A 24,338-nucleotide genomic window follows, 5' to 3' on the forward strand; every position below is an offset into this window, starting at 1 on the left:
TCGACTCCAGTAGCGATCAAGATTTCAGAGCAGGTAGATTCAGTGAAAGCTCTCGGTATTTTATGGTATCCAGCAGATGACGACTTGGGATTCAAGGTCTGTTTTCCCGTGGACAATATTAATACTAAACGAAAAATGTTGTCTGACTCTTCTAAATTGTTTGACCCTTTTGGATGGCTAGCTCCGGTGATTGTTAAAATTAAAATACTTTATCAGCATTTGTGGCTTTTCGATGTTGGGTGGGACGATCAAGTACCCCCAGCTATAGAATACGAGTGGATCGAAATCAAAAACGGTTTGCATCGTATAGAAGATATACGAATTCCACGGTTTATACTGCACTATCAAGGGAAAATTCAACTTCATGGATTTTGTGACGCTTCTGAGCAAGCGTATGCTGCAGTGGTATATGCTCGATCTGTCGACGCTCATGGTAACATCAGTGTGGTGTTGGTTGCAGCCAAATCAAGGGTGGCTCCAATCAAGCAAGTCTCTATTCCTCGTTTGGAGCTCAGCGGAGCGGCTTTGCTAGCTGAACTAATGGCAATTATTACCGAGGTTTGGTCTCATTTGGAAATTGAACAATGGGCGTGGACAGACTCCACCATCGTTTTGCAGTGGCTGTCTTCGCATCCTAGGAAGTGGAAAACGTTCGTCGCGAACCGTACGGCAGCAATTTTGGAACATCTGCCACGTCAACAGTGGAATCACGTCGCCAGTGAGGACAACCCTGCTGATTGCGTAAGTCGCGGCATGCTGCCGGCCGATTTTGTTGGATTCGATTTGTGGTTTCAAGGCCCACCATGGTTGAAATATGATCAGTCTACATGGAGATTATCTCGAGTGCAATCTTGTGATGAACAATGTTTGGAAATGCGACAACAGAAAATTATCCACGTTTCAGTGATTTCGACACGGCAGAATTACGACACCGAACTTCAACTGCTGAACAGACGTTCTAGTTTCATGCTTGTTATTCGGAGTCTAGCTTTCGTGAACCGGTTTTTGTACAATATTGATAAAAGCAATTCTCGCAGAATAGGAGAACTTACTCCGAGTGAACTCAACCAAGCAACGTTACAGCTGGCACGAGCTGTCCAGCACGACACATTCCAACCTGAACTTGAACAATTGAGGAAGGGTGAAGCTTTGCGAGCTAAGCATACGCTTTCAGCTCTCCATCCGTTTTTGGACGACAGTGGTACGATGCGCGTGGGTGGAAGATTACAGAATTCGTCTCAACCTTACAGTGTTAAACATCCGGTGATTCTGCCGCAAAACCATCGAGCAACGGAACTTTTGGTGCGTGAGTTGCATTTGCGTAACTTCCATGCAGGACCATCACTTCTAACCGCGGTAGTCAATCAACAGTATTGGGTCGTTGGTTGTCAGACAGTGATTCGCAGAATTATTCACAGTTGTTCCAGATGTGTTCGTATTAAGGGGAAAACTGCTACCCAATTGATGGGGAGTCTTCCGCCAGCACGAGTCTTGGCAACTAGGCCATTTTCGCACGTCGGTGTGGATTACGCAGGCCCACTGAAGATTAAGGCAACGTGCGTACGAGGAGTGAAGGTTATGAAGGGTTACATTGCGGTATACGTATGTTTGTCAACGTATGTTGAAGCGCTTTATATCTCGGCGAGGGTACCCGAATGAAATTTGGTCAGACAACGGTACCAATTTCGTTGGGGCGGACCGCTCACTACAGGAGTTACTGCATCAAATACAAACTAAGGACAAACTGGCAAGCCGTTTTCTTGCAAACCTTGGAATCAAATGGACATTTATACCGCCATCTGCGCCGCATATGGGCGGCATTTGGGAGGCCGCTGTGAAGAGCGCCACACGTCTTTTGGTCGCCGAACTGCGCGATACAGCATTGACCTTCGAAGAATTGTGCACCGTTTTATGTCAAATCGAGGCCTGCCTGAATTCGCGTGTGCAGCAAACGACGGAGGTGGTTTGGAATCGATGGAAGGACGAGTATTTAAATACCTTGCAGCCGCGCGGCAAGTGGCGCACCGTGCAGCCCAATGTTCTTATTGATCAGCTTGTTTTGGTGAAAATGAGAACGCACCACCGACTCAATGGGAATTGGCTAGGGTCATCGAGGTTCACGCCGATGCTGAAGGAGTAGTTCGCACAGTGACTTTGAAAAGGGGACAAACTTTGTATCAACGACCTATACATAAGCTTTGTATTCTGCCTTCTACTTGAGGCCGTGGCCTCAGGGGGGGATGATGTTTGAGTATCCAAGCGCCCCCCATTGCGCTTGCCGATACTGAGTAGAAAGAGAATAGAGAGAAAATGAGTTGACGCGATATAGTTAAAGTTACCAATACCTATGTACAAAAAAACCGTTAGCAAGAAAATACGAATAAAGCATTATTCCTCTTTTGTCAGCAACCGTGTTTGGTTTATTACGTGCGACGCTCGAAGTTTTCTCAGTCCAAGTTGATTATTGGTTCCTGCAATTTGGATACAGTCCGCTTCCCGTTACACCTTGTAAACGGTTACTGTTGGCTTTTCAAATATCTGTCAAAACGCAGACACACTCAGACGAAACAACTTCCAGTAAAAAACTTTGAAAAAGATGATCTGCCACGGAGTATTAACTACGGCGGCAGATCCTTCAAAAAGGCCGTAAAAAAGAGTTCCCACGCACCATTTGTTCGTTGACTCAAAGCCGCATATGATACGATTGACCGGAAAGAGCTGTGCAGCATTGGCGTAGCGAAGGGGGGGTTTAGGGGTTCAAACCCCCTCCAGAAGAAAATTTGTTCTACACTTTCAAGCTTGAAATTTCACAGGCAGCTGTTTAGAGCACAAGAAATTGTACGGTGCTGGACGAGGATCGTACCTTCTCGCCGTCTTCAGCAGTTTAGTGTTGGGGTGGTTCGTGCTGTGTTAAGCTCCGTTCAACTTGATTTTGGGTTCCTCGTCACTAGTTTCCCAGGCGTCTCTGAAGTCGCAATTTTTTACTTACTCGCACGTTGAGTCCCTCTGTGCCGGTGCCTTTGGGGTTGTTTTAAAACCGTTTTTCCTTACGACTTGACCGGTGGTTCACTGTACATTACCGACTTTGCGCTTGACTCATGCCCCTCCGCTACTCTTCGCTTTCAGCTTGTACTCCGCCAAAGGTCGAGGCGCGTAAGTCCTCCGTGAGCATGGTCTATCGGTCTAATAGAGGGTTTGTACATTGTCAGGTTCGTACGGTGGCTTATGCCTATTAATCGCAGCGTTTTGCGAAGGGCACCGTAGACCGATGTCGATGTCGATGGCAGCTACCAACGATCCCACGAGCTCATCACTTCTGGTTCGTGGCCGTTAACGATTACGATTACCAGCGAACGCTAGATCCATTTGAGCTTTTGTCATTCATGTATTTGGTCTTCGACGCGTTCATTTTAAACCCCCAAATCTCCTAGCCGCCGCTTTCAGTCTAGCGCAGATGGCCGTCGACGTGGCAAATCACCACCTCAAGAGCGATGTAGAAAATCATATAGGATAAGTTGCTAGCAACGCCCTCGCCGCGTCAGAGACTCGATTCTATGGACTTTAACAAACTCTCCCAGCCAAGATTCGAACATACAAGGTATCTTAATCAGGGTGTCGACTCAAATCCAAAAATAAAATTTCCTGACTTTCCCTGATGATTCAAATATTTTTCCCTGACCCTCAAAACTCGAATATCAAGCTTATTTGGGTGATTTCTGGCCTAAGTTTTTAATCCTTTAGAATGGCTTATGCGAGCTGCTGAAAACTAAAGTTAGATTTCTTCATGTTTTACGAACACATATTAAAGATTCTTAACCTATTTCTTACCAACGTTTCGAAAACGCCCTCTTCTATCGAGTATCGATGGACAGTTATGTTTGAGGTATCATTTTGAATCCAAAGAAACAAAGATTGAGAAATAATCTAATCGACCTGTTTTTGCACAAAGCTTAGATGTTACATACAACAAAATTACAGCCGTATAAACATAACAAATCTTACTAATTTTAAGTCAGCTCAAACTAGTAACTTTGCCGCTGGAAGGTGGACACATGTCTGCGGGTTTTCAGTTAAACTAAAACAAAACTTTCCTGGAAGTTTCAGCTTGTTATCTTTGCTGCAAAAAGTGTGGGGTTAAGGAGATGATTCCCAAAGATTTTTGGTACAAAAATGTGCATTTTGCTGGCTTCGAGGTACGGCAAAACTTTAACTAGATATATTGTTAGAAAATGTGTGCGAGTCTGCACCGTGCAGTGCGTGAGCAGGGATGCCAGGTGATTTTTTGAAAAGTCTTCACGAATCAAGGAAAAATGTCTTCATTTGTCTTCCTTCGGCTTTCCGCCCATTTAAATTGCATGGTGGCGATCAATCAAAGTGAGCTGAGATCTATTTAAATGCTTTTTATCATTAAAGAAGTACCAGCCAAATTTCCTACGTTTTTTCGTGCGACGAAGAAGAAAATGTTGACTAATCGTTTTAATTCCGTCATTCATAAATGAAAATAACTCACGCAAGGCATTGTCGTTATTCTACAGCCAGAAAAACTTGCCTGACCTGCAGAAATTTTGCTGAATAACATTTGTCATGCCGTCCTACACAAATACATGCGCATTAGTTTCGTAAACATTGTTGTGATTTTCAGTTCGGTCGATGAAAAATTTTGATGGACGGATTTTAAAATGGTACGACGAATTTAAGAAATAAACTCACATGCGTAATTTCAATAATATGCTTTAATAGTCGCTTTTCAGTGATTTCAAAGTTCACAGATCGGAAGATAAGTGTGTTTTAGTCAAATCAGCACAAGAACTTTTGGACTATTCATTAAATCCATTCAACAAATAATGAAAATTAGAATAGTAAAGCCATACTACGACGGGCATTAGAAATAAACCCTAGTTGACCAATTTGTCTACCTTGGCTCACTAGTAACGGCGGCAATGACATCAGCCGTAAGATTCGGAGACGTATTTGTCAGCGGAAGTCGTGCTTACTATGGGCTTCACAACAAGCAATTGCGGTCGAGCAGATTAAGGCCCCGTACAAAGTGTACCCTGTCAAGACGCAGATACGATAGGCAGAACATGCTGCAAGAATGCCAGGAAACTACCGTGGAAAAATGGTGTTTACCTCAGATCCGGTAGGAAGAAGGCGCCCAGGAACGCAGCGAGCAAGATGGTTAGACCAGGTGGAGCGAGATCTGGCGGAGAGTTCTTGGTGTCCGTGGAACGGAAGAGCTGTAGCCCATAACAACACAAGTTAACTGGAGAAGCCAACTAGCTGGCAGGAAGCCATGTTTTCGTTAGTGTAAACGAGATTTGTTTGTTTATTTGTATAAAAATATCAACAGGCCTACTGGTCCTACTGATACACTTAAACTAGAATCTTCGTGCTAGTACCAGGAAACGAGTTTTCAGTACCTCGCGGCCGACGTTTAAGCCGAAGCTATGTATAAATCGATTGAAATGGCGTTGCAGATCGATGATTGTGCTAAATGTGCTATAGTTGGTTCGCCGATGCGGTACACGCAGAAATGGACCGTTGCGTAGAACACGACTTTGGACGTATATGTTGAGGTTCGCGAGTATACATGGGCCGAGGTCAGCATGTCGGCGACAGCCATTGCTCTGATCACGTTGCGACGAGTGTTCAACGGGTCAAGATCGACGAGTCTGCAGCGTTGTTCATAACAAGGCAGCTGAAAGGGGTCGTTCCAGGGCAATCTTCGAAGTGCAAAACGTATGAATCGGCGCTGCATTGACTCGATTCGATCAACTCCATTTTGGTAGTAAGGACTCCACAGAAGGGCGCAGTACTCAAGGTTGGACCGCACAAGAGCACAGTAGAGAGCTTTGAGGCAATAGATGTCGTTGAAGTTCTTGGCGATCCGCGTGATAAATCCCAGATTTCTGCAGGCCTTATCGACAATATATGCGATGTGCTGTTTGAACTCAAGCTTGGAGTCAAGCAGTATTCCCAAGTCCTTGACACAGTTTTCGCGGCGTAGAGGCACGTCTGATAGCATGTAGTCGAAAACGAGAGGGTTCAATTTACTTGAGAATATAATTATTTCACATTTGTCGGAATTTAGTCGCTTGCGGTTAACTGTGCACCATTTTGCAAAAATCAGTAGCTGCTCTTGCAGGAACGCGGCGTCGTCGGCAAAAGAGAGTCGCGGGCATTTAAGCAGGAAGTTGACATCGTTGAAGTAGATGAGGAAAACCAAAGGTCCGAGATGGCTACCTTGTGGAATTCCAGTTAGCAGTGAAAGGTCTGGAGGTGAACCCGTCGATGCTAACTTCCAGGTGGCGATCGGAGAGGTAGGAATTAAACCATCGTAGCAACGAGCCTCCGATTCCGAGTTTGTCCAGTTTAGCGATGGCGATTCGATGGTTCAATTTGTCGAAAGCAGCGGAAAGGTCCGTGTAAATAACGTCCGTCTGCGACCGGTCGTCAAAATTTTTTATCACGTCGGACGTAAGAGTTAGAAGATTGATTGTCGTGGACCGCTGGGGCATAAAGCCGTGTTGATCGTCTACGACATATTGCTTAAAGAATGCAAATACAGGTGCATACACAACAATTGAGTTTGGCGCAGAGATGCCGCGATAGTTATTCACATTTCTCCTATTCCCCGTTTTATGAACAGGAAACATGTATGTCGATTTCCATATTGTTGGGAAGACACCTGTACTGATTGATAAACTGAACACGTTGATACACTGTTTCAGCAGAAGAGACGGAATACCATCCGGTCCAGAAGAACGAGAGGATTTTAGCTTCGCGGCGGCTAATATGACCGTCGCGTCGTCGATGGAAAGGTGGGTTAAACAATTGCGGGACGCACTGGATGGCTGCGGAAATTTCTTCTCTTGTCAAGCTTGCGTCAGTAAATACACTGGAGAATCATATCATCGCTACTGTTCCAGTTGGAAGTTGAACTGTTTTATCATCGCAATATTATCGACATTCATCTTGTTTCTGCAACATCGATAACCATACTTTTGCATTATCGACATTTGTTTACACCCACCGTAGCGACATTTGTCCTGTTTAACCAACGTGCCTTTCTTCTGCTTTACCGATGCGACATTTGTACTGCACCCGCTGTCGCTGCTAGAGCGGAATGATAAAAATAAATAACTTAGCTGGAGGCATTATCGCTTCCAGAGGTAGAGCAAACAAGCTGCTTAGCTAGACGCGCCAACGATGTAAAAAAAAAAATAAACACGCCAGCAAAACGATCCATCTGATCGGGAGTAGGAAAATCAGAATATGAAAAGGAATCTGAAAAACCATCTCGCGCATGGATTATGTACTGATTAGACTACCTGCTTAGGGCATGAAAGATTAAACCACTCCCATTTGTCGCATTTAGAATTTCTTTCTCTTTTTATCGTTAGGGCGCAATGAGCAGTGTTCAAACAATTATAGTGTTTTAGAATAAGCACCCGTTAGACTCCAGAAGGAAAATAAATGAAAATTATAGATATTTGAAGAAAAGTCTGGTATCTAAAGGGACATAGTATATAAGTAAATTTTTCTGGGATGCTTTACATAAGTATCCATCGATTATTCAACGCGTAGCTTTAAGACGACAATTGTAACTTTTTTCAATAAAGTTAAGTTTTCCTGGGAACAGTTTCCCACAGTAGTGAAGTGAATTTAGTTAATATCAGCACGAGTGAATATCACATCCAATTTCAAAGTACGACCTAGTCGGAAAATTGACTTTGGAGCAACAACGAAAACCACCGGCTAAGACCATCTCTAGCCAAAATAAGTGTTGCTCGCGACAACATTTAATGGTGGCTATCCATAGAGGATAGTAAGGAAGGCGAACTCACGGAATAAAACCAGGAAGCTTCCAACCAGACTGTTTGGTTGATTTTTTGTGTCGACTTCTGCCACTGGCGGTGGAAGTGACAATTCTTGACCCGCGCTAGGGTAAGAAAGTAAAAAAAAGACCTGTCGCAAGCGTACAGGCACTAAGTCGAGGAAAATAATACTCGCAATTTCAGTCAGAAAGCTGACTGTTTTGAGTCGACTTCTACCACAAGGGTAGAAGTGGCAATTGTTGGCCCGCGCAAGGGCAATCAAAAGACCTGCTGCAAGCAAGCAGGCAAAAGACGGGACGACTTCTACCAGATTGGGGCAGCACCCGCTATCATTGGCGCTCAAGGAGACCGGTGATACTTACCGACAGGCGTCGGTGTTATCCAAAATCTCAAGTTCAGTGAGCTGCTTGAGTCACTGGCAGGCGCTAGTGTAAACCGAAAAAACACCGGCATACAAGGAGGCCGGTGCAACCCAACCGACAGAAGGCGTCGGTGCTATCTAAAATCTCAAGTTCAGTGAGCTGCTTGAGTCACTAGCAGGCGCTAGTGCCATTGTAATCGTCGGTCAGCAAGGAGACCGGTGATATTTACCGACAGGCGTCGGTGCTATCCAAAATCTCAAGTCCAGTGAGCTGCTTGAGTCACTGGCAGGCGCTAGTGCAATCCGAAAAAACATCGGCACACAAGGAGGCCGGTGCAACCCAACCGACGGAAGGTCGGTGCTATCCAAAAGCTCAAGTCTAGTGGGCTAGCTTGAGTCACTAGTAGGCGACTAGTGTAATCCGAAACATCGGCGCTCAAATAGGCCGGTGACACTCCAACCGACAGGCGGTCGGTGATTCCAACACATCGGCACCCAGTCGGTGGCAAAAGGTCGGTGAACCGAAGCAGCAGCGTAGCAGCATCGGCAATCAGCTGGTGGCAACCGCATCGACGAACGGTCGGTGAACCCTAGAATCAACAAACACAGCAGGCGCAGGCAAAGGCAAAGAAAAACATCTGGTGAGTGAAAATGCACAAAATTTTAGTAAATAATAAAAACGGCAATTGCCGTCTTTGTGAAAAACCCGATAGCATCGGCACGTTGGTAGCCTGCGACGAATGTGATCGCTGGTTCCACGTGTCATGCGCGGGATTAGAACATACTCCCGGCGAAAAGGAGCCGTGGATTTGTTTTAAATGCAAGAGACTCTACGACGAGATCTCGAGTAGGGACAAGAAGATTTCTCGATTAGAAACTCCCGACAGCTCGCATGTCGAGGCATTTAACGAAATTATTAACAAAATAAAAGAAATTAATGTCGAGAAGCATTCATCAACTGACAATTTCTTGATGAAACAGTCGATGATTGACTTGCCATATTTTGATGGGGCATATAATCTTTGGCCCAGATTTAAACAAACCTTTATCGAAACCACGAATAAAGGTAATTTTTCCGATTTGGAAAATTTGTATAGACTGCAAAAAAGTCTCAAAGGAAATGCATTGAAATTAGTCAGTGCACTCCTGTTGGATTCCGCCAACGTCGGAATAATTTTGAATAAATTAGAAGAGCATTTCGGCAGTTCCGAAATGGTCTATAATGGCTTATTAAGAGAGGTACTTTCGTTAAAGGCTCCTCGATTAGAAATGCCTAAAACGGTAGTCGATTTTATATCAGGGATTGGAAACCTGGTAATAACTATGAAAAGTTTAAATAGAGAGGAATATTTAAATGACCAACGTCTGATTAAAGACTTGGCCTTTAAATTACCAACAACATTGCATCAAAAATGGTTGATGCACCTTAATGAGGAGAGACTCATGTCAACTCCTAAAAACCCCTATACGGCTCCAACATTAGAAAATTTTTATAAGTGGTTGAAACCACAAGAAACTCTTGCGAACATGTTAATCGCGGAAAGAGGCGTTAATTATGAAAGAACAAGACCAGACCGGGTGAATTTCCTCGGTAATAAACAGTCCAGATGCTTTGCTTGCAAGGGCGATCATCGTTTATCTGATTGCTTAAATTTTAAAAGGATGCCACTTGACAAAAGAAGGCAATTCACAAGGGAAAGGAAAATTTGTTTCTCTTGTTGTAATTACAGCAACCATAGAATGCAGGATTGCAAGATTGGTAAAACATGTGGTGTTGACGGTTGCACATTGAAGCACCATCCATTGCTGCACGCGCCCTTTAATACAAGAAACAACAATTCAGACACGTCAAGAAGACAACCTGAAAATGTAAATTGTCTTGTGCAAAATAACAAGACTATCTACTATCAAGTAGTGCCGATTACAATAATCGGCGAAGACTGCGAATATAAAACATTCGCTTTCTTTGATACAGGTTCGTCTGTAAGTTTGATCAAAGAACAAGTTGCAAATGATGTTAAAGCAACAGGTTCATGTGTTCCGCTAACGCTTGCCTGGACCAACGGAGAAGTCCAGGAAGAACGGAATAGTCAGGTAATACAAATTAAGGTCCAAGCCGATAATGGACAAATCTTTACCATTAAAAACATGAGAACAGTTGATGAACTGAATTTACCTGTTCAATCAATAGATATGAAACAATTAAAATCACGATATCCTTACCTTCGTGATGTAAATATGCGATCATATGAGCAAGCGGTACCCACCATACTATTGGGGCCAGGGCTTGAAAAGGGATCGCAAGTTGAATGTGACTGCCGTGAATGCGAACTTTCCGCATTCAAACTCCGCTTTTTGAACGATCATTTGACTGTTTTTTCTTATCCAGTCAATCTGCCGCTTGCGCTGCTGCCGTCTTACAATTCATGCGGCATCTCAGCAAAAGCAAACAGTCAATCTCCTGTTTTGCTTTGCGTTTTGAGAATATAAACTGCAAACTGACTGGAAGCATACGGTGACGTATTTTTTCGTTTCTCTTTTTGTCTCCAAATCGGCTGCTCACAGTAATAGTTTGTCACCCGGACGTCGGTCCGACGCAAGCAAAGTATTCGTTTGTATTGGACGGAGTCCGACCGACTTCTTCCATGCACATGTAGTGGTTGTTTTTTTTGTAGTATTGAATCATACGATTGTGTTGCTTTTCGTTAGCGTGGTGATTGCCAGTCATTTGACTGTTTTGCAGTCATTCGCTGCTCCAAACGGTAAAGGTAACTTGATCGAAACGAAAATGTCAAAAAGCGTTCATTCTGTTGGGTGCATTCGGCGTTTGACTGAGCAAACTGCCAGTTGTTTTATGCATAGCGTTCGTATTCCACCTCTAAACGGACGGTGTGAACTTGAATGCGCGTTGGTGTGACTGCGGTAGAAAAAAAGGATCGGCCGAAGCCCTGATTGGGGCTACCTCATGCTTATTTATTTAAGGCAATAGCAGAACGCTCGAGGGGAAATAATGAGCCCATTGCCAAACAAACGAAATTGGGATGGACAATTTTTGGTGGTAGCGAAGTTAATACTAACACCAAAAACTTGTTCTCCATAGATGAAGTTATTGAAGAAGAGAAGTCAATTAGAGAAATGATGTCGAATTACTTCTCAACAGAAGCCTTTGGGGTAAAAGTCCCACAAAGCAACCTGATTCCGAAAGCGGATGAGCAAGCCATTAAAATAATGGAAAACACCTTAACAAAAACTAACCAGGGCTATGAGATTGGCCTGTTATGGAAAAATGAAGACGTGAAATTTCCAAACAGCTTTAAAACTGCGTTGGGACGTCTTCTAATACAAGAAAGAAAGATGGATAAGGATCCAACGCTAAGAGATTGGTATAATGCCAAGATAAAAGAATATGTCGAAAAGGGATATATGCGTAAATTAACAGTTGAAGAGTATATGAAAAGTACTCCAAAAACATTTTATCTCCCTCACTTCGTGACTATAAACAAAAATAAGCAGCCGCCGAAACCAAGACTAGTATTCGACGCAGCTGCAAAAATGGAGGGCGTTTCCCTCAATTCTCAATTGCTATCAGGACCAGATATGACTGAATCAGCCTTAGGAATCAAGATGCGCTTTAGAGAAGCACCATTCGCGATTTCAGGCGACATTCAAGAGATGTTCCATCGAGTTGGAATAATAAAAGAAGATCGGCAAGCCCAACGAATCCTCTTTAGGGAAAGTTCCAAGGTTCGTTTGGACGTTTACGAGATGCAAGTAATGACATTTGGGGCGACATGCTCGCCAGCTTGCGCGCAATTCGTAAAGAACACAAACGCGAAAAACTTCTTAAGCGAAAGTCCTGATGCAGTAGAAGCAATTATCAGAAATCATTATGTAGATGATTATCTAGATAGCTTCCATGACATAACTAATGCAACAAGAATAGTTTCAGATGTAATTCGCATACATGATGGGGCAAGCTTTAAAATAAGAGGCTTTGTTTCAAATTCTAAAGAACTACTCAGCAAATTGCCGGCTGATAGAATATCGCCAATAAAAGAAGTCTCTCTTGATGAAGAGCAAAACTTCGAGAAAATATTGGGCATGTATTGGAATACACAATCCGATACATTTAAATACAAATTAAAAATACCTGAAGCAGTCACATTAGAACCAACGAAAAGAGAAGTTTTGTCTTTCATTATGAGTGTGTATGACCCATTAGGACTCATATCTCACATAACGATAGAGTCAAAATTAATAATGCAAGATTTGTGGCGCACTGGTATTGAATGGGATGATAAAATTCCCGACAATTTGAATAAAACTTGGCAAAACTGGATAAAAAAGCTATCGGTACTTGAGAACTTGAGTATTCCAAGATGTTACTCTTTTCAACAAAAGGAATCTAGAAGAGAACTTCATATATTTTGCGACGCATCATTAAAGGCATACGCAACTGTAATATATATGAGAACTATGTCACATTTGCAAACTGATGTCACTATAGTCGCCGCCAAAGCTAGAGTCGCGCCTACGAAAATTATATCGGTGCCGCGACTAGAGCTGCAGGCAGCAGTTTTGGGAACTCGTTTATTAAACACAGTACAAAGCGAGTTAAGATTAACTATCCACAAAACAATCTTTTGGACTGATTCGAAAACAGTCTTGAGCTGGATAAAATCAGATGTTAGAAAATATAAGCAGTTTGTGCAATATCGAGTAAGTGAGATTCTCGATAGTACAATGGAATCTCAATGGAGATATATAGATTCCGCATCAAACCCTGCTGATGAAGGAACAAAGGTAATTTCATCAGAGTCTAAATTTATAGAAGGCCCATCCTTTTTAAAACTAAAGGAATCCGAATGGCCAACGAAATTCAATGATATATCAATTAAAGAGTCGTGTCATGAAGAATTACGACCCATGTATACGCTAAAGGAAATCGATAAGCCACAGTTCGATATTTTATGTATTACTTGGTGCTCTGATTGGAATCGATTGAAAAGAGCACTCTGCATAATTAAAAAGTTCGCACAATTTATTAAAAGTAAAAGGCGAAACTTACCCTTTAATAGCATAATAACCGCTTCTGATATGCAGCAAGCTGAAGAGTTTTTGATTCGAACCGCTCAATGGAATGCGTTTCCTGATGAGATGGTGGAATTGCAAACTACTGGAACGGTTGATAAAAGCAGTAGGATTCGAACTCTCACGCCGTTTGTGGCAGACAACGGAATAATGAGATCAGAAACACGTTACAAAAATACGAAATTTGTTCCTTATGCGGCTCGATATCCCTACATTTTACCAGATAAACATCATGTATCTGAGTTAATACTGAAACACCAACATGAGCGTTTCAAGCATAAGAAAATGAAGGCTGCTATAGCAGCAGTCCAACAGAAATATCATATCATTCACATTGACGCCGGTATGAGAAAAATTAAAAATCGTTGCCAGCGTTGTAAGAATGAATCTGCGAGAGCAAAGGCGCCTAAAATGGCACCATTGCCCGAGTGTAGATTACAACCATTCGTAAAGCCGTTTACACATACGGGAGTGGATTATTTTGGTCCATATAACGTATCGGTTAATAGACGGTCAGAGAAAAGATGGGGAGCTCTATTTACATGTATGACAACTAGAGCTGTTTATATAGAAGTAGCACAGAACTTAAGTGCAGATGCATTTTTATTGTGCCTCACTACAGTCCAAGCTAGACGAGGTAGAATTAAGCACCTTTATAGCGATAACGGAACTAATTTTGTTGGAGCAGATAATGAGCTGAAAAAACTTCAACGTCGGTTGGCTACTGAAGGAATTGAATGGCATTTTAATACTCCAGCCTCTCCACACCACGGTGGATGCTGGGAGAGGCAGGTGTACGAAATAAAGACTTTAATGCCCAGTGAAACAATGCCTGAGCACGTCTTTAGACACCTGTTGGCAGAAATTGAATTTATAATAAATTGTAGGCCACTAACAGCCATTTCACTTGACGCCACTGATGATGAACCACTCACTCCAAACCACTTTTTATTTGGATGCGCCGGGGAATCAGAACCTTCCCTGAATGACACCTCCAAAGCGGAAGCGTCAAGACAACAGTGGAAGCGCGTTCAACTACTAGCAAAAAATTATTGGGATCGTTGGTTACATGAGTATCTTCCTTCAATCGCAAGGAGATCCAAATGGACAGAAGAGATTCGCAATATACGTGTTGGTGACATCGTAATGATAGCCGATGATCATCATAAAGCAAAGTGGCAAAAAGGAATGGTAATAGAAGTACATCCGGGCAAAGACCAAAAGGTTCGCTCGGCCACAATCAGAACGACGACAGGAATATTAAAAAGACCCGTTGTTAAGTTAGCCGTACTAGATGTAAACCCTCCGAGTGAAGAGGGAGGTACCGCAAAAGAAGAAGATTCGGGCGTTGAACTCAAACAAACAATAAAGCAAAATTTTGAAGAGCAAAGTTTTAGGAAGCCGCATGCTGTAAAGTCAAGTGCAGGCAATAAACATAACTTTGTTGGTGTAGTAAAAAGAACGCCAACCGAAATATTTAAACCATACGAATATGGGAAAAGAAAATGTATTGACCTTGACGAAGTCAAAAGAATTGCAGCTCAAATTTCAAAACCCGAACCAAAGCGTAAGAGAAAGGCTATAATTAGACCCTGGACGTGGGGTAATTTACTTATGTTTATTTACATTATATGTGCGGCATTTGGATCCGTGTTTTCCTATGAAGGTTCTGGGCTAATCGCTTATGACTGCGGCAATCCTGAAGTTAACTTAACGAGTTATTCATTATTAGATGTAGCATCTTGTATTCCACCTTCCAACAATTTAACGACGGAAGAAGTGCAAATACAGGTCTTGCAACGTAATGTCAAAAGCGAAATACATGTATTCCAATGCAAGGTGATAATGAAGCGCCGAATTAAGCATTGTGGTATGCATTCGCATACATCTGAATTCGAGAGGGGTTATGCTTACATGGTGAAAGAGTTTACTGCAGAAGAATGTAGACTTTCACATCAACTTAATAGAGTGACACTTACAGACACTCATACGATTCGCGAACTAAAACGAAACTCTACAGTTAGAGGTGAGAAACTCATTGTGGGTTCCGTTTCTGGAAGTAGTTGTGTAGGCGGGAGGCATTGGACACCCGAATATACGTGGGAGAACGCATTGGTTTTTTACGAGTATGAGATAACGTTACAAGATTATGTAGCAACAGTTGACTTCGAAAGCGATACTGTATATTTGAGAAACGGTATAAATTGCTTTTATTCCCAAGGACGATGTTTAGATTCAGAAGACGGATACATCACCTGGGACGTAAACTTTAATAAAAAATGCGAAGAAACTGAGTTCGAAGTTATTTACGAGGGTACAGTAAACAAAACTAAAAACGAAAATAAATACGAAGGTCGTAAAGCGACGAATGTTATCTACAGCACAATCTCCAAGTCGAATTTGTTTTCTATTCGTGCTAGGGAGCAAACGAAAATTTGTGGTAATGTTGGTTTTACAACTGATCACCCGCGAATATTAATAGTAGAAGTAGTTGGCTTCAACTCTCCCTTTATTAGACGATCTACATCAGGTAGAAATTTTGACTTGTTTACATACTTCAACTCAAAAATAACAATCGTCGAACATTATATTGGTCAGAGCATGACTGAACTTTACAATACAGTTATGACTGAAATATGTAAAGTCGATAAAACGCTAATGGAAACAAGATTAACATTAGCACGATTAAATCCTACGGAATTTGTTTCTAGTATAATTAAGCGGTCCGGATATACGGCCGTTGTAGCAGGTGAAGTTTTACACATTTTGGAGTGTAAACCAGTTTAGGTAATGCCCAGGTCGGAAGAAAACTGCTATCAAGAGATACCAGTAAATTATAATAACAAATCAATGTTTATATCACCTGTGACCAGAATTCTGCAAATTAGAGGGACGCAAATTGATTGCACACCTTTACTCCCTGCCAAATTTCGAATCGGTGGTAGATGGTATACCACAGATAGTCGTATACGAGAGACTACCGCTCCGTTACAGCTTGCAACGGATATTCTTACTACATGGTCCTACACGCCGCTACCAAATCTTATGCAAAGTGGAGTATATGATGCGGACAGTGTTGAAAAAATGAGGAATATGATATATGAACAGGGAGACAGACGTATAGCGTCTAACGTATTACACAAAATCCTAGTTGGTCAGCGACCCGATGTTCAAGGATTTCGTTTCGATGCGCTTGTTTCAAGTAGGATAGTTGAAAACGTCATCGAAAAATATTGGAGCAAGTTGATGTCCTGGTCAACTTGGCTGGGGAATATAACTTCTACATTTATTGGAATATACATGATTGGTAGGATAATTAAATTTGTAATTGATACTTTTATGCACGGACGTATATTATATGATATATACGGTCTCGGTTGGCAACTTATAGCATCATTTTGGGATTCACTAACGAGCTTCTTGTCCCACCGAGATTCAATGAGAAGAATGGCCCAAAAGAATGAAACAAATGAAATAAGTCTACATATTGAAAGTGCACCAAGAGAGGCCGATCTGCCGGCTGCACCCGAAGCATATTTATATCCAAAAATACAACAAATTAATTAGTAAATCTAGGATGATTTACGGGCCCCGGAATGTCGCTGCTAGAGCGGAATGATAAAAATAAATAACTTAGCTGGAGGCATTATCGCTTCCAGAGGTAGAGCAAACAAGCTGCTTAGCTAGACGCGCCAACGATGTAAAAAAAAAAATAAACACGCCAGCAAAACGATCCATCTGATCGGGAGTAGGAAAATCAGAATATGAAAAGGAATCTGAAAAACCATCTCGCGCATGGATTATGTACTGATTAGACTACCTGCTTAGGGCATGAAAGATTAAACCACTCCCATTTGTCGCATTTAGAATTTCTTTCTCTTTTTATCGTTAGGGCGCAATGAGCAGTGTTCAAACAATTATAGTGTTTTAGAATAAGCACCCGTTAGACTCCAGAAGGAAAATAAATGAAAATTATAGATATTTGAAGAAAAGTCTGGTATCTAAAGGGACATAGTATATAAGTAAATTTTTCTGGGATGCTTTACATAAGTATCCATCGATTATTCAACGCGTAGCTTTAAGACGACAATTGTAACTTTTTTCAATAAAGTTAAGTTTTCCTGGGAACAGTTTCCCACAGTAGTGAAGTGAATTTAGTTAATATCAGCACGAGTGAATATCACATCCAATTTCAAAGTACGACCTAGTCGGAAAATTGACTTTGGAGCAACAACGAAAACCACCGGCTAAGACCATCTCTAGCCAAAATAAGTGTTGCTCGCGACAACACCCGCTTAGTCGACAACGATCTAGTTGGAACTTTATCTGCGCAGCCGTTTTTGTTCCAATATGAATTTGCACCATTTAATGGAACTCCCGTGGAACATCGAACGCAAGTGGTGGGGGTATTTACTTATGTACAACATTATGTATTTTAATAAATCGCTTGTGCGACTTGTACACTTTAGGTTAGGACAGCGCTCCTTGTACGTTAGTTTTAAGTTTTAAGTGAAATATACCGCGTTTATATTCCGTACCAGTGTTTTACTAGCAGTGTAGTCCAAAGGTGAAGAACAGTAATAGTCCTGACTCTAGTGCAAGTGTTTCCATCCCAGCGAGTCTGCAGAAGCAACCTAGTGCTCTGCAAGTAGTGATCCTGTGAAAGCAAGGTGTCCACCAGGAATCCTTATTCCGTCGCCTTGTTTGCTTCTTCCGACAGAAGCCCTACAGTCCATTTTGCTTGTTCCACCGAAGAGGAACAGCTACTATTCACACAAATTAGCTCTTTGACAAAGATTCCAGTTAGCTGGGAGAAACCTTGTTCAACAGGCTATGTCTTAGGACGGCAAGCCACTTGAACGATATTAACATATTACTGATGGATTGAGAGGTAGTCCGTCTCCTGCTGCTACCCAGAAAAAGACGCAAAAGAAAAAAAATGGCAGCAGGAGAAAAAACGGAATAAAGCACGAAGCATGAAAACGTGACAAATAAAAATAAAAAATTAACTAGAAAACCAAAAAAAAACAAACACACGGAGGGGGACAGAAAATGACAAAAAAAAAATGTCATGAAAAGAGAAACTCAGGACTCAGGACAAAAAACGTGACAGTAGAAGAAAAAAGAAATGGAAAAAGAGGAAACAGTGGACAGAAAAGCAAAGGTCAACAGAACACGGAACAACAAAGAGAAATCAAAAGGGAAAAGTATAGCGAAAGAGAAAAATAATTCTAGGAAGACGGGAAAAAAGGGGTCAAACGTGATATAAAAGAAGAAATTTGAGAAACAGACAAAAAATGGGAAAATGGAATTTAAAAAAAAAACAAGAAAAACAGGAAGAAAAAAAAGACTTTAGGTTGGGAGATAAAAAAGGAGAAACGATGAGAAAAGGGAGCCAAAAACAGAATAAACATGACAGAAAAGACTAAAAACGGGGCATTAAAATAAGGAAAAATTGAATAAACGAAGACGAAATACGAGAAGGAACGAAGACAAAAAGAGGTAGAAAAAGTTTAAAACTGGAAATTAAAAAAGGAAAAGAGGAGAGAAAAGACGAAAAACGAGAAAAAATAACAAAAACACAGTTGAACATAATGAAAGAGGACAGAAAATAGAAAAAAATGGGACAGGAAATGGAGAAACAATGAAACACGAGACAGAAAACAAGGAAAAAGAGGAAAAACGGAAGAAACGTGAGAGTGAAAACTAAGAAAACGGTACAGGAAAAGAGAATAGCCAAACCAAATTGGAAAAAAAACGGAATAGAAAATTTCCTCTTTTCGTGTCGGTAAACGGGCAGTATATATCGATTTGCTGTGATGCTTAGGATTTTATTTACTATTTACTATTACGATGATCAAGGGACAAATATAAGTAACTACTTATTCACCGAAATAAACGACTAGATGAGATAGTTTACAATATCGGACTGCACCATTAATCTGAACCGAAAATAGTCGACGGTAGAATGTTAGGAGTTTTTGCGCGCGTTTCAATAAACCCATACTGCATCCACGCGTAGCTTTCGTCAACAGATCACAGCATCCATTTTAATCTAACTCTACGTGGAAGAAAACGCTAGTTCAATCAATGTTAGTAAACAATGCTAAGCCATGTTAATCGGTCAATATCTTCTCAAGAATTGGCATTATGAAAGGAGTTTTCATAATGGATTTGTTAGATCCTCTCAAATCTAATACCAATTATCCATTGAATCGTTGTTTCCACGCTCAATGCTAGAAGGATGCTAGGGTAAACATTCCTAGACGGCGAATGTTCTTTGTCGTAACTCAAAACAACAGCAGATATCTTGAATTTCGGGAATTCTGTTAGTGTTATCGAGGCAACAACTTCTCCAGAAAGCAATTTTGACACGCAATTCTGCGTTTTAGTACACTGAATTAGTACATTAAGTCCTATCTGGAGCAATAGCGAATTGTGATGTTTCAAAGAGCTTGGACGGTCAGTTTATATAAATTTATCTAAATGTTTCCACACCATTCTGACGGTTGCCAAAAGAAGTAGGTAAACTCAGTTAATTTTTATGCAGCGTCTTGCTTTGCGATATCCCTACCCAATGTATATAATCGTAACAACTCAAGAAGTAAAAGAGTTGTCATCATGGACATAAAAAATAATTTTGATATGCATTAAAATAAAATTTTGAAAACAAACACAAGCCTCAATTGTCAACAGTCGTTTGTTGTTTGTACCGTTTGTAGCCGAAGCCTTCTTTGATTGGGGTTTAAAAACTGCTTTTGTTACTGGTACAAGTGTACACCAAATAAGCAATTTAAGTTTGTAGATTAAAAGGAAATTCACTGTAAACTGTAAAGTTTATTAGGCAACTCAATTCAGAGCTTTTTTTTGCAGCAAATTTTTCCTTTTAGGCTAGTCTTTCGATTTTATGAGCACGATTTTTTGACATATTAAGGCATTAGCATTCTAGGAAATGCTTTAACAAAGTCTTGCTTTGGGATAGAGTTCAGTACTTCCATCATCATGAAATAAAAATTATTCTCAAAATATTTTTTTAGTTTACACATGTGAAGTTGATTCTGGCAGCAGAATGGACTGTATTTTAACTAATATTATTGTTTGTAATTATATGCTACAGTTTGCATAGACAAAATCGAAAGTTATATCGACTCCAATTGAAAAATTCTTTCGACAAATCTCGCAACAATACCTCGAGATGCATTTTGCTAGGCCCTTCGCGCATTAGATATACGACCACCAGCGCAGCGAGCAAGCGATTCCACGGAATGGCAGGCAGCATACAACAAATAAAGGTTCAACATACCTTTTCCGACAGCACAACCACATCAAATGCAATTCGCTCTGTTATCATGATGAGTTGTACTGCAACAAAGCGCAAACGAACCGTTCCATTGTGCTATAAACATTTTGGTTGATTTTTAGCCATCTCCAAATCGTGTGCAACTAAGTAAAGTTCCTGTACTATCCTGCCAACTCGTTGCTGATTGTATTCGCTTGTTATTAATTGTTCTCATGAATGAAAGAATTTCATTAAATATTCACCAGCCATTCACAACGAAGTGAATATTGATTTGCTTTTTTTTTCGAAAAATATGAAACTCAAAAAAGAGTGAGCATATAAATACATTACAGAACTTCCACAGAACGAGATCCATTTGCCGTGGACTGGTTTGTCTTCTATGCTAGTGCTCCCGACTAGCGCTCATTGTGTGTGTCCCGGGGAACTTGCTGCGCTAGCGCTACATACCCAGAGTGGCAACGCAAATTTTGAGCCAACTCCCCATCATTGCTAGCGCAGTACAACCGCGGTCAGCAGCATCCCAGGCTCCATTTTGCTGCCCCCCAAAACTGGGATGGGATTATTTGCAAATATGGATGCAATTCTCGAAACCGTGGTTGATCTTTTGACATTTTCTTTTAGCTATCGAGGTTTGCTTCTTGTCGATATTTGCACACGAACAATTTTTCACCATCGTCATTCACCACCGCAACAGCAACTCAAGAACAAAATCCAATCGACCGTGAATGGAGACCAAAGAAAAAAAAAAGCAAAAACTTTGAATCAACTTTTTTACCTCCAACGGAGCTCTTTTCCGACTAAAAACACTCGCAATCGGTCGCGCACTTCACCGTTGAACTTTTGCAGACTTTATAACTTAACACTAAACAGTTTTACACAAATTATTTCACTTTTTCACAACGATTCAGCACGACTTCACAGGCAGCCATTAAAACGAACGGCGTTTCCTTTGCTCTTGCCTGCTTCTCTTTCAGTCAGCTTGCTCGCCGTCTCCACTTCCACTAGTCCACTCCACTGCCGATTTGCCTTTGCTTACTTTGCTGTAAACGAACTCGACGTCGTCTTCTTTCGCCGAACACGAAGAGCTGCTCTTTTCGACTGCGGCGGCCGCGGCTGCAGCGAAATCTCCCGGCAGCCAGCACCAACACAACAATGCGGTAAAATCAAAACATTTTTTTTCCGAAACAATGATGACAGCGGCTGTCAAAAGCAGGTGAGATTTCGAACAGGGGGAATGAATGCAATTTTTATCACGGACCGAGCACGGACTTTCGCAATTGTGTCATTTTGCAATCGTCGCAATTATATACAGTGTCTATTTGGTAATTTGATTTACATATTGAGGTAATTCGTGTTATATTAATATTGTAGAAACCTGTTTTAACTTTTTATATAATTCCTGATATTTTACCAAGAATCTTAAAACATCATAAACCAGATCAGTATAAACCGTATAAACTTTATTTCAGTGTGCAGTAACTTCTATCGGATTGGCAGTTTCCGTCTCCTCCATAAAAATTGCAATCATTGAAGGAGTCATCGTGTCATCACTTGTGTCATCATTAAACTATCAAAACTGAACCTTTGCGACCGTGTGCGATACTATTTTTTGTAATTTTTACCTGGTAAAAGCAACTGACCACAAGCGGTGAAATCTGTCTGCGAAGCCACTATGGACGTCCTATCGAGACCAGCTGAGGAATTCGGCAACGACGGTACCGTCGAGGAGCTGTGGGCCATGAAGGCGGTCGAGCATGCGGAGGTTTACTTTAACCTGCTGTGCAGTGTCGATCCCCGCCAGCTTCATCTAACGCCGTACGACAATGAAATTTACGACGAATTTCGGCGCCAGTTTCCGGACATGAACGTGGCGGTAGTGAACGAAAACGAACTGAAAAGTACGGAGGGCAAAACCAAGTGGCGAACGTACATGGAGAAGTTCAACCGATTGGAGGACTACAGCTACGGGACCCTGCTGCGAGCCGATGCCAGCGAGGAATTTCAACCTGGTAATGCGATTCTTGTGGTTCGCATCCAATTTTGGGCAATAGAGATTGCGCGGAATCGGGAAGGACACAACGATAGCATACGCGACAGCTTTCGAGGGCGAAGTAAAAAGATGGAATAAATTTTGATTGTTCTTTGCACTTTTTAAGATTTGGCTTTTGGATTTTCCGTATTGACAGCCCATCCGATTCTTATTATTTATTGCGATCTACTCGTTTGTTTTGAAGAACTGACTGAAACACAAACTGCATGCTTCTCAGTGGTCATCCACAAGATGCCATTAAAATTAACATATTTAATAAGGACTTGCAGGAGACAGAGTTGCTGCTTTGCTTCGAACGAATGGTTTCATTAAGCAAGAAGCTCTTTAGCACGCTTTTTCTCTATTCTCTGTTTTCTAAGCAACAAACGTTTCTCACGTTCATATTCCTTCATCCGATAAATGTAGCTAAAATTGAAAAGGGTAAATGAATAGTTCACAACATAGCGCTCAGAAACAAGTACTCCTCATATTCACAGTTCAAATAATCATGCTTTGCATGAGCACATTTGTATGCCCATGGCCAAACGTCCGCTCGACAGGCTCTGTGGGCAATCAGCTTATGGGCACAATAATCACGATCCTCTAAAGGAATTTTGGCAGCTTCCATCTCCTGCTCGGTAGCAATCATAACTAAAAATAAGGAATGGCAAATAATTGTATTTGCATCTACTCATTGTTTTGACATTGACAGCTTTTTCGGCTAACCTTTATTTGTTATGTAATTTTCAGCATAAACAATGGAATAATTGGAATGTGTGACCAAATTCCAGTTATGTAGCTGTTAAGCCAGCTACTAACAAATCGTTAATTTTAACATACCTCTTTGCTTACGGCCATTCGGAAAACCAAAATTAGGATCAAAGCTAGGTTCCGTGAGCGGTTTAGGAGTTCCTTCCGGATTGGTTAAATAAAGCGACATGTAGTTTCCCATTGTTAATCGAAAGGTCTACTGTCACACAAGTTTAAACCCTGCGATACCTTTCTGCAACGGTAGTACGATCAAAAAATTAGCAATTTTATCAAAATAACCAACTCTTTTGCCACAAACTTTCAACTCTTCCTCCAGGTCAGACCAAATTTTACACTGAACAAGAACAAGACTGTCAAAAACGTAATTCGAGAAAAAAAAGTTCCAAACAAGAGCAAAGCGAAATGTCACATCACTGCACTGAAAGTTTTCGAAATGATAAACACTGATTAAAAAAACGTTGTACAATTTAAGTATGTTGTTTCTAAATGGTTATTTCTTAAATTGAGGGTGAACTAAAATTTTTGCATTTTTTACAGCTTGATGTTTTTTGCAATTCTTTCATTTTCTATAAACTTTTTTCTTATTTTTATACCAATTTTGTAATCCGATCCCGACAGTGCTAATACCGAACAATGCAGTCGAGAAAGTCCCGAACCTGAATGCTCATTTAAATGTATTTAGACGACTTCAATACGATGATTGGCGCAAACAACGCGTAATGGAATGCCACATTGAACAAATGCTGAACAACTGAAAATGGAGAATTGTTTGTATAGACCTTTGTGACAAAATGCGATTATAGGAAGCTACCACCAGCACACAAGGTTTCTCACGATAGTCGAACAGAAAACCGAATAGACCGGCATCTGCAGGAATCGAAAGTGGAAAAAAGAGCTTGGCGTACGCAAAAATAGCCCCGATATCGCATTCGACTACTGTCTTGTAAT

At 41.2% G+C, this 24,338-nt stretch overlaps 3 protein-coding genes across 4 annotated transcripts in view; 1 reads left to right on the forward strand and 2 right to left on the reverse strand.

Annotated features, from left to right (window-relative positions):
- The window catches only part of LOC128736833 (uncharacterized), a 49,719-nt gene extending 28,052 nt beyond the window's left edge, over nt 1-21,667 (reverse strand). The window contains exon 1 of the mRNA XM_053831327.1: nt 21,366-21,667. The gene's annotated coding sequence lies outside the window, so the exon portion shown is untranslated. The remainder of the gene's footprint in view (nt 1-21,365) is intronic.
- Nucleotides 21,668-22,171: 504 nt separating this feature from the next.
- Nucleotides 22,172-22,718, forward strand: LOC128737712 (protein PBDC1). The gene has a single exon (XM_053832407.1). It carries the CDS (start codon nt 22,263-22,265, stop codon nt 22,716-22,718), a length of 456 nt encoding a protein of 151 aa, XP_053688382.1. The 5' UTR covers nt 22,172-22,262.
- A 49-nt stretch (nt 22,719-22,767) lies between these two features.
- On the reverse strand, nt 22,768-23,718 carry LOC128737380 (NADH dehydrogenase [ubiquinone] 1 beta subcomplex subunit 7). Of its 2 annotated transcripts, XM_053832007.1 has the most exons (4): nt 23,689-23,717; nt 23,460-23,622; nt 23,102-23,270; nt 22,768-23,045 (listed from the first exon to the last, which is right to left on the reverse strand). In XM_053832007.1, exons 2-4 carry the CDS (start codon nt 23,569-23,571, stop codon nt 22,949-22,951), a joined length of 378 nt encoding a protein of 125 aa, XP_053687982.1. In that variant the 5' UTR covers nt 23,572-23,622; nt 23,689-23,717; the 3' UTR covers nt 22,768-22,948. The 2 variants fall into 2 exon arrangements, with proteins under 2 accessions (XP_053687982.1, XP_053687981.1); XM_053832006.1 differs by having other exon boundaries at nt 23,460-23,718.
- Between the last annotated feature and the right edge of the window lie 620 nt (nt 23,719-24,338).

The sequence above is a fragment of the Sabethes cyaneus genome, chromosome 2 (genome assembly GCF_943734655.1).
Source record: "Sabethes cyaneus chromosome 2, idSabCyanKW18_F2, whole genome shotgun sequence".
Lineage (NCBI taxonomy): Eukaryota > Metazoa > Arthropoda > Insecta > Diptera > Culicidae > Sabethes > Sabethes cyaneus.